The sequence below is a fragment of the Spermophilus citellus genome (genome assembly GCF_964194105.1).
Source record: "Spermophilus citellus genome assembly, chromosome: 6".
In the NCBI taxonomy this organism is placed as follows: Eukaryota; Metazoa; Chordata; class Mammalia; order Rodentia; family Sciuridae; genus Spermophilus; species Spermophilus citellus.
In genome coordinates, this window is record NC_138187.1 from 6,674,949 (window position 1) to 6,685,465 (window position 10,517).

At 54.4% G+C, this 10,517-nt stretch overlaps 2 protein-coding genes across 2 annotated transcripts; one reads left to right on the forward strand and one right to left on the reverse strand.

The window, feature by feature from the left end:
• Window positions 1-1,925: 1,925 nt before the first annotated feature.
• PKMYT1 (protein kinase, membrane associated tyrosine/threonine 1) lies at window positions 1,926-6,903 on the forward strand (the record flags this gene model as incomplete). Its single annotated transcript, XM_081296948.1, is given in 7 exon segments — window positions 1,926-3,136; window positions 4,098-4,591; window positions 5,277-5,383; window positions 5,515-5,760; window positions 5,763-5,925; window positions 6,640-6,717; window positions 6,792-6,903. Coding segments are annotated over 7 exon segments (1,551 nt in total). The 5' UTR covers window positions 1,926-2,785.
• Window positions 6,904-7,028: 125 nt separating this feature from the next.
• Window positions 7,029-10,517, reverse strand: PAQR4 (progestin and adipoQ receptor family member 4). Its single transcript, XM_081296947.1, has 3 exons — window positions 9,995-10,517; window positions 8,459-8,680; window positions 7,029-8,358 (listed from the first exon to the last, which is right to left on the reverse strand). Exons 1-3 carry the CDS (start codon window positions 10,158-10,160, stop codon window positions 7,925-7,927), a joined length of 822 nt encoding a protein of 273 aa, XP_081153073.1. The 5' UTR covers window positions 10,161-10,517; the 3' UTR covers window positions 7,029-7,924.

Genomic DNA, 10,517 nt, shown 5'->3' on the forward strand with positions numbered 1-10,517 from the left:
TAGGGTGAGGCTTTCAGCCAAGCCCCTAGATCCCTCCCCACACAGAGGGAGGCCCTTCTTTAGGTGACTGATCCTGAGCAATCACCAGCACACTCTCTGCTAGGTATGGCATCTTGTGGTACATTGGTCCATTGTGGCTTTCTCTCAAATTTGACTCTTTCTCTCTCTCTCTCTCTCTCTCTCTCTCTCTCTCTCTCTCTCTCTTTCTTTTTGTGTGTGTGTGTCAATTACAGCATTATAGGAACACAACAGCCCTCTGCCCAACACATAAGGCACTGATACTTGTGGGACCACTGTACTTTGTGTTGTTTCAGTTACTACCCAGAGTTTATGATAGCATTTATGGCATCATTTGCTTGATAGTAGTTTGCCTTTATGCTGGACTTAGGGCTAAGCCCTCCATAAGTTCAGTACAGTATGAGTCCACAAATCCCTGAGGCTAGATGCATTTCAGTAATTAAACAGATTTAGAAAGCTAATATGGGTGTATATTCACCACTGATGGGTATGGGACATCATTCCAAGATCAAACATTAATATTTCTGCCAAGAAATATATGAATATTTTCACTGAGAGATGATGATGATAATGATGATGATAATCCTGACGATGATGATTTTTGTGGTACTGGAGATTGAACCTAGGGCCTAGAAAGTGCCAGGCAAGTACCATATCACTGAAACATCCTCAGCCCTTTCCTTCCTTCCTTCCTTCTTTCCTTCCTTCTTTCCTTCCCTCTTTCCTTCCTTCTTTCCTTCCTTCCTGGGATTGAACTCAGGGGCACTCAACCACTGAGCCCATCCCCAGCACTATTTTGTATTTTTATTTAGAGACAGGGTCTCACTGAGTTGCTTAGCACCTCGCTGTTGCTAAGGCTGGTTTTCTTTATTTGTTGCCATACCAGGGATTTAATTCAGGGGCACTTTACCACTGAGATATATCCCCAGTCCTTTTTGTTTTTTTATTTTGAGATAGGGTCTTGCTGAGTTGTTTAGGGCCTCACTAAGTTGCTGAGGCTGGCTTTGAACTTTCCATTCTCCAGTCTCAGCCTCCTGAGCCTCTGGATTGTAGGTGTGTGCCACTGTACCTGGGAGGGTTTATTTTTGAACCCTCAATTCTATTCTCATTATCTCTCTCTCTCTCTATTTGTCCTTATGTGAGTACCACACTGTTTTGATTACTATGGCTGTGTAGTAGGTTTTGGAATTGGGGTGTGAGTCTTCCAACATTTTTCTCTTTTTGATTATTTTGATGAACTTTCATATGAATGTTAGGATCAGTTCATCATTTCCTCTAAGGAAATCACTTGGGATTCTGTGCTAGGGACCAATCCCAGGGCCTTGCCTATGCTAGGCAAGCACCCTACCACTGAGTCATATCACTAACCCATAATTTGAAGAGTATTGCCATTTTATCAAATCTTTGGATCTATGAACATGTGACATCTTTCCATTTATTTAGACCTTAATCCCACCCCCCACCCCCACTCTTCTGGCTCTTGAATCACCACCACCACCATCATCATCATCATCGTCATCATCGTCATCATCACATACCATGTATACCTTCCACCATTGAGCTACACTGCCTCCCCCAGCCTCCTCTTAATAACTCACCACCAAAGCCTCTATGGACTTTGACAGCATCAACTTCACAACAGTGTTTCAGTTTTTTTAGGGGAGCAACTTCAGGACTGGTTATTTTTTTGTTTGTTTTTGTTTACTTTAATTAAATCCCAAACTGCTGGGATATATATGTATATATCACCAATTTAAAAAATATATTTATAGTATTCACTGTGGTAACATGTGCCTAGCATAATTTGGTCAATTTCATTCCACATTCCCTCCCCTTCCCCTTCTCTCCTCCCTTCCCCTCAACTTCCCCCTCAGTCCCCTTAGGGCTTCTATTTCACAACCTGCCTCTACCTCTGGGCAAAATATTTGAGTCATGCTGTGGAGCTGGGATCTGATAAATATGAAAGCCTGCCCCCTCTGGGTGGATACCTTAACTTTGATAGGGTTGCAGGAGCTCCATCTTCTTGGAGATATCTGCTTATAGTGCTGATAGGCATCTAGGTGCCATACATTCTGGATGTTCTTACCAAGATTTGGTGGATTGTCTTATATAAATGTTTCTTCATTTACTATATGCACTTAGTACCATGTCCAGAGGTTTGCAATACTTGCTTGTGAATAATGTTTGCCAGCTCCACCTGTGTTTCTGGAGACAGGCCCCCAGAGCGCCTCAAGCTGCTGTTCAGGAAGTGGAGCTCCACTGAGCAGTTCTGGCAATACAGCTATGAAAATGAAAGAAAGGAATAAAGAACTCTGCCTTTTACCCTGGAGTTAGAGAGGAAGGATGGTATTAGAACTGGAGAGGAGGGGAGGGATAGTGTTGATATTTCTGTCTCAGGTCTTAAAAGAAAGGAAGGCTGGACCTCCCACTCCCGCCCCAATTTGGTAGCTGTATAGGTTCTGACTCCAGAACCACTTTGGTTTTAACATCCCCATTGGGCTTGACACTCTCAGGGACATAGGCCTCTGGTCTCCATTTCATCTTTCTGTCATGTCTGAGATGCAGACAGCATGTCATGCAGATGTGTGACGGCCTGTCCTCTGCCTTTTCCTACAGGTGCTTGTAGTCCCCGAAGCCTTCATGTGGAAAGCAGAACGTGCGTGCGGTGTAGACTGGGCTCTCTTGGGGGCCACAGCACCAGGTGTTTTTTGAGTGGACACACTGCTTGACCTCCGTCTCTCTGCCCCCAGGGCCTCCTGTGCTGGCCATGCCTGTGCCTGCTGAGGGTACCCCACCACCTCTAAGTGGCACCCCTGTCCCAGTTCCAGCCTACTTCCGCCATGCAGAGCCTGGTTTCTCCCTCAAGAGGCCTGGGGGGCTCAGTCGAAGCCTCCCACCCCGGCCCCCTGCCAAGGGTAGCATCCCAATTAGTCGTCTCTTTCCTCCTCGGACCCCGGGTTGGCATCAGCCCCACCCCCGGAGGGTGTCATTCCGGAATGAGGCTTCAGAAACCCTGCAGAGTCCTGGGTATGACCCGAGCAGGCCAGAATCCTTTTTTCAGCAGAGCTTCCAGAGGCTCAGCCGCCTGGGCCATGGATCCTATGGAGAAGTCTTCAAGGTGAGGAAAGAGACAGTTCCCTAAGTCCATCTGTGGGACACTTTGCTTCCCTCTCCTCTCCTGGGCAGCCTGCTCCACTGTCCTCTTCTCTGCTTTTGTTTTGACTGCTTTCTCATAACCTCTATGCAGGGCCCTTTGAGGGTTGCCTGTGCACACTGGCTCCTTGTCCAGAGTCTGGCACAATCTGCGGTGCCCCTGGTTGCCATCTCTGCTGGATTCAGCTGTGCTGAGTTCCTTGGCAAGCACTACACAGCTCCCAGGGCTAGCCCAAGTACAGTGCCACCCTTCCTTCTGGCAGGCTTGAAGGCTACCCCCTGCCTGCCACTTTATTTTTTCCCCTTAAAATACATTTTCTAATCATTTATATTTTCTCTAAAATGGTAGCTTTCTGAAACTGGGCACAGGGACACACGCCTGTCATCCCAGCAGCTCGGGAAGCTGAGGCAGGAGATCATGAGTTCAAAGCCAGCCTCAGCAACAGCAAGACACTAAGCAAGTCAGTGAGACCTTGTCTCTAAATAAAATACAAAATAGGGCCACGGATGTGGCTTAGTGGTTGGATAACCCTGAGTTCAATCCCTAGTACCCCACCCCCCGCAAAATTAAAAAATGGTAGCTTTCCCTTGCACAAATACTATTTGAAGATAATTTTGTTATCTTTATTAAATGCAAGGAAAATAGTCCCCTGGGCCAGATATCTTACCCAGAGGAAAGCTGTGCATAGCAGAGCAGGCTGCCCCTGTTCTGGAGCCATGGTTTCCACTTAGCACTGTGCTCTAGAGAATCTTCTGGGCCAGAGTCCATGGGTCTGCCCTGCCTCCTCCATGGCTGGGTCTCCAGCATATCACCATGTGCCGGCATCTCTCTAAGACAGATGTGTTGCCCCTCCACATGTGTGATATCTTAATAGCATCTATCAGTTGTGCCCCCACCCCACCTACAGGCACTATTTCTCTTGCAGGTGCGCTCCAAGGAAGATGGCCGTCTCTATGCGGTCAAACGTTCTATGTCGCCATTCCGGGGTCCCAAGGACCGGGCCCGCAAGCTGGCTGAGGTAGGCGGCCACGAGAAGGTGGGGCAGCATCCGCGCTGTGTGCGGTTGGAGAGAGCCTGGGAGGAGGGCGGCATCCTGTACCTGCAGACGGAGTTGTGCGGGCCCAGCCTTCAGCAACACTGTGAAGCCTGGGGCGCCAGCCTGCCTGAGACCCAAGTCTGGGGCTACCTTCGAGACACTCTGCTTGCTCTGGCCCACCTGCATGGCCAAGGCCTGGTTCACCTTGATGTCAAGCCTGCCAACATCTTCCTGGGTCCTCGGGGCCGCTGTAAGCTGGGTGACTTTGGCCTGCTGGTGGAGCTGGGTGCCACTGGAGCCAGTGAGGCCCAGGAGGGAGACCCCCGCTACATGGCCCCCGAGCTGCTGCAGGGCTCCTACGGGACAGCGGCAGATGTGTTCAGGTGAGGGCTAGGACATGGAGGGGTTGTGTGGCCCTTGTATGGGGGTGGTCAGCAGAGAAAGGGACTCCCTAGAAGAGGACCTCCATCCTGGCCCTAGGTCAGGAAGACATTTAGCCTCAGGCCTCAGAGATGCTGTGTCTGCCTTATAGCCAAGAGATCTCCTTGGCATGCTTCTTAAAACCAGCAAGCCCTTTGGAGTAGCTTCACTTAGCCTCGCCATATCCTTACATTTCTAAGGGAAGAATGGCTATTACTCTGGTACAGGAGGGAACAGTGCAGTGAGGTTAAGGGACTTACCCTGAATTCACAGTTAGCAGCGGGACTGGGCCCAGGCACTGGGTTCCAGTTTCATGCTGGCAACACTGCCCTGCCTCCAGCACTTGTATCTGACCATCTCAGCAGAATGAGGATGACATTAGTAACCTTAGAAACTCAGGTGCCCATCAGTGAGGTATTGGAGGACCACTACAGCAGCATGTAGGCTGCACTGGATGTAGGATTAACCCTTCACAACAAGGTCCCCATCCAGCCTGGAGCTCATTGGCCCTGCTGCAGCCGACTCTTAAGTCCCCACCCCTCTTTCATCACTTCCCTGGCTTATGGTAGAAGATAACAGCCCTTCCCACCCTCTAGTGGGATTGGGGTCTGTGTTCCAAAGTCAACTCTGTCCCCATCCTGTCCCCAGTCTGGGTCTCACCATCCTGGAAGTGGCCTGCAACATGGAACTGCCCCATGGTGGAGAGGGCTGGCAGCAGCTGCGCCAGGGCTACCTGCCTCCTGAGTTTACTGCTGGTGAGTGGAGGGCCCAGTGGCAGGCTGCCACCAGTTCCTATGGCAGGGAGTAGCTGGTGATAGGGGTACTGCTGGGCTCAGGGCCCAGTCAGTGCCCTGGAATCTTTGACATGGCTTTGTCCAATGGGCAGGTCTGTCTGCTGAGCTGCGTTCTGTCCTTGTCATGATGCTGGAGCCTGACCCCCAGCTGCGGGCCACGGCTGAGGCCCTGCTGGCCCTGCCCATGCTGAGGCAGCCAAGGCCCTGGAACATCCTGTGGTGCATGGCTGCTGAAGCCCTAAGTCGAGGCTGGGCTCTATGGCAGGTAAGCTGCCACAGTGCCAGGCCATGTTACCTGACGCCCACCCCAGGGTCTGCCTGGCTTCTTGAGGTTTCCTCTCCCCACAGGCTCTGCTCACCCTGCTGTGCTGGCTTTGGCACAGCCTAGCTCACCCTGCCAGCTGGCTGCAGCCCCCAGGTCCACCAGCCACCCCACCTGGCTCGCCGCCCTGCAGCCTTCTGGATAGCAGCCTCTCCAGCAGCTGGGATGATGACAGCATAGGGTGAGTGAGAGCTCCTACACCTGGAGTGGACCCATAGTATAGCTAAATGGAGGTCTGGTGAATGGGAGTCACAGCTTTGTCTATGTGAATTCAACTCAGTGAGTGGGGTGACTGCCATCCACAACACAGCTTCACACTGGTAAGTGGTAGGAAGGCCAGTGTACCTGCCAGGATAGGCAGGGGCACACCCACCTACCCCGGGGCACACCCACCCACCCCCACCTCAGTAGAGGCTGCAAGTGCCCAGGAATAGGGCATTTTCTTTCCCTGGATGAAGAAAAATCTCTCAGAGCCTGGCAAGTCCCCACTCTGAGAGGATGCCCTTAGTCTCAGGTGGCCAAGTGAGAGGCTGTAATTAAGAAACTCCTGCACAAGAAAGCTACATGCCCCAAATACACAGCTCTCAAAGGAATCCCTTCCTTATAATAATGTCACCCTCACTCTGAGGGCACTTTGTAGCCCAAGGGAAGTGCCAGCACAGCTTCATTTACCAAAAGTTCACCTGAGATCCAGCTCAGCTAAAGCCTATATTCTGAAAATGAACAGAAATGGCCTTTGGGCACAGTCAGATGGGAGAGCTTGAAGGTTGTCCAAGTGTACCACATCTTTATGGTCCCAACTGTGGCCCTTATCCCTGCGTCAGGACTAGAACCTGAGTGGGATTGCTCTCCTACACTTCTTACCTCCTTGCTTGTTTTGCCTACCTTCCTATAGGCCTTCGCTCTCCCCAGAGGCCATCCTGACCCGGGCTGCCAGGAGTACTTCCACCCCCCGGGGCAGGTACACACCAAGGTAAGCAGGCCCCAGAGCTGGGGCTGGGCAGGGTTGGTTTTGGGATCCTGAGTGTCATTCTTCTTTTCTTACAGGGATGCCCTGGACCTAAGTAACATGGACTCAGAGCTTCCTCGGGGTTCCTGTCCCTCCTTTGAGCCTAGGAACCTCCTCAGCCTATTTGAGGACTCACTGGACCCAGCCTGAGCTGTAGGTCCAGCTGCTGTACTTTTAACCTCTTACTCCTTCCCTGTCCCATCCCCTGGAAAGCTGGGATCTACTGTGTCTAATAAAAAGTATTTGAATCTTGGGAGTACCCAAGCTTGCTCTAGTGGCAATAGAGCATTTTCTGTCCCTTTATTGATGTTGCCCAGGGTCTTGGGCTGCTGGGAGAATCCTGCTATGAGGCTGAGCCCTGCTGTAGATCCCAGGGCCCCAGGCCTTGGTTCAGCAGACTGGCACCACACACTGTGTGGGATAGAGATTTCCTGAGTGGGCATGTTCCCAGCAGGCAGGGAGCCATCAGATCATGGCACTGAAGGTGGGGGCAGACCCTTAGCCCAGTGGGGCCTGGGTCCAGAGTCACTCACTTCATGTCTGTCTCTGTTAACTGGGAAAAGCAGCCACTGTCCTCATGTCCCTTGTCCAGCTGGTGCAAGAAGACCAGGACCCACTGGGTCTTGGGAAAAGGGGCTGGTCCTGCTGCCCCAGACCCTTACTCCAGTCTTTAAATGGAGAAAGGTGGCAGGGCTTCTGGCTGCTGGGAGGCTGGCATACAAGGCAGAGATGGAGGTCAGGAAACAGGGGCCAGAGGGGCTAGCCCAGAGACCTGTGAGGGCAGGATCGGGGGATAATGGGTCTGGGTTGGTAGGTGTGGCAAGTTTGCAGGACTCCAGCTGTCAGAACAGGATATAACTAACTTAGAGTCTCCCTGGCCCAACCCTCACAGGTAACAGAGGGTAAACAGGTCCAGAGAAGGAAAGGTTTCCTTGCAGCTGACACAGTACCCAGGAGGAAGAAGGCAGGGAGGGGAAGTTGGAGTTCCAAGGCCTGGGTGAAAGAAGAGGTTAGTCCACAGGGAAGAATGAACAGACAAGGGCTCCCAGCTGGGAAGTCTCAAGCGCTGTAAGCATTAAGGGAGCCAGCCCCTTGCAGACCAGAAGGAGGGAAGGTGGCATTATTGTTCCAGGAGGCTGTGGGCAAGCTGGCACAGGAGGCAGGAGGCAGCTCAGTCTGGGGGACAGGCGTGGTGGGCGGCCCAGAGCAGGTCAGGCACAACACCGGCGTGCAGCTGTAGGATGGAGCCCACGCTGAGCAGATGCATGATCTGGTGGGAGTTGCCCCAGTAGTCGAAGCGGCCAGGCCCCCAGCGCTCTGGTAGGCGGGCCACATTCACCAGCCCTCCAAGCAGTGCCAGCGCATCCATGCGCAGATAGCAGCGCAGGGAACCTGGAGCCCCTGAGCCCAGCCCTACTGCACGGGCCCCAAACACCAGCAGACGGGCCCCAGCTTGCCAGCCAAAGGCTCGGAGTCGGGCACTGGTGGAAGGGGCAGTGAGGGCTCGCCAGCCGGCTATAGTAGACAGCAGGGTGTAGCCCACCAGGGCAGCCGGGCGCAGCCAGGGCCTACAGACCAGGGTGCAGTGGATGATGGGCAGGGCCCCTGCAGAGAGAGAACAGGAGGTACATCAATCTGATTCTGCTTTCCCTTCCCTACCCAGGGCTCATGCCTCTGCCTCCCCATCTCTAGGGCCCTGGCTCACCGAGGGTGTTGACGAGGCAGACTCCACACATATCAAGAGCAAGAAGCCGGGCGTACACAGAACTGCCCCCTTGGTGGCACATGAAGAGGTGATACAGCACAGAGGCGGCAGGGGGAACCAGGCAGGCCACACAGTGTGTGCCCCCCAGCCAGCTATCCTTTCCCAGCTGACTCCAGGGCATAGTCATTGGCACCAGCACCAGGAAACCCAGCAAGGCCAGCCCTGGGAGAGAGAGAGAGTTATCCATCATACAGTTTGGGCATAAAAGTTGAATCACATCCCTAAGGAGATCAGTTTAGGAATGACACAAGAGGGGCAACAGCAGAACAGATCTGGGTGCTGCTGCCATCCACACAGAGGCAGGCCTTAGGCTATAGGCTTTTGGAAACCTATTATCATGGTTCACAACAACTTTGGGAAGTAGAGATTCTGAGCCCACTTTGCAAGTGAGGAAACTGAAGCTTGGAGGTCAAGTAACCTACTCCAGATGAGCCCAGCAAGTTGTATGGCTCTCAAGCTGCCCTCACCCTTTAAGCTGGAGCAGGAGGCCCCCATGAGGCCTGTCTAGTCTACAGAAGCCTCAGGAGGCATCACCAGAGTTCTGAGCAGGATATGTGGACACCACCAGCCCCAGGGCTACTAAGCTTGCCTCTTCCCAAGTGTCCACACAAACAGAGGCTTTGGGTCTTTTTGTCTTCCAGAAAGGGGTGAGGCCAGGCAGGGCAAGGCAAGTCCTGAATGCTCAGGTGGGACTGAAAGGAGTTTGTCCCATCTCCTTCCCAAGTGTTTCCCAGGATCTCTATTCTTGCCAGCCCAAGCCCTTCTCTGGGATTACAAACCCTCTCCAAAGAAGATGGCATTGCCCTCAACGGGTTCAAACCAGAGCTCAGACTGCCCACTCTGAGTTGGGCCAGGGTACACAATAACCCCCCACTAGGCAAAGGCTAACCCTGCAGGCTCCTGGCCCCTCAGCCCCAGGAGCTGCTCAAGGACGGCCAGGGCTGTGTCAGCAGAGCTCAGAGGGCTGCGGAGGAGGGCCCAAGTGCCTGCTGGGGGGGGGGGGGGGAGGAGCTGCCACCAGGCGGAGCCCCAAGACAGGGCTTCTGGGACTGGGGCAGAAGGGCTGCTAGGCCAGAAAGGGCTGGGACCGAGACCGCGGCCCGCTTTTCCCAGGCCCGTTCCTTTCCACAGTTAACATCCATCTCCAGGACGGGTGATGGCGGGGGAGGGTGCTCAGAGCACTAGGATTACGAAGGGGTCTGACACTAGGCTTCTTACCCCAGGGACAGAGCGGGATTAAGCAGTCCCAGCCCCCTATTCTGATCCCCTCGCCAGCCCTGGGGCCCCTGCTGGGAAAGAGGAAGCTGGCAGCCCGGCTCGGGACAATGGCAGCTTTGTCACCACGGTTCCAGGCCAAACCAGGGACGGGACAGACCAGGACCTAGGCGCTGGGGCACTCCTTGGCCTTTGGGTCCCGGGCAGTGAACGGCAGGGCGGCAGCGGGTGCGGGAATGCACGAAGTGGGGTGCGGCTCACCGTGTGTGTAGATGTTGCCCAGCTCGTTGTGCAGGTAGAAAAGGCTGCGCAGGCAGCCCGAGCCGCTGCTGGCCGGCCGGTAGCCGGTCAGCACGAACTTATTGAACTGCAGGTGCGGAGGTGAGCTGGCCCAGTCCAGCAGGCGCGGCCCGGACAGGAACGCCATGGCCCTGCGCAGCGCCGGCCGCTTGTGCTCCTCCTGTCCCTGGGTATCCTCCTTAGTGGGGCTGCAGCGCCGGAGAGCTCATCCCTGCCCGCCTCCCGGCTGCCGGGTCGCGCAGTGCTGGGTCAGCGAGCGCGCCAGCAGAGGGTCCGCGCCCCCTCGCGTCCCGCGTTGCGCACGCGCGAGCCTGACGCCCCCGCACCGGGGCGGAGGCTGGGAGACCCGGCACCCGAGCGCAGTGCGGCCGGGTCCGCCTGGGTAGGCGCTCCGCAGGAATAGCTCCAGTTGGAGGCGGCGGCCGATGGCCTCGCCGCAGCTCGAAGGACGGGCGCGACCGGACGCGGGAGGGAACACCAGGCT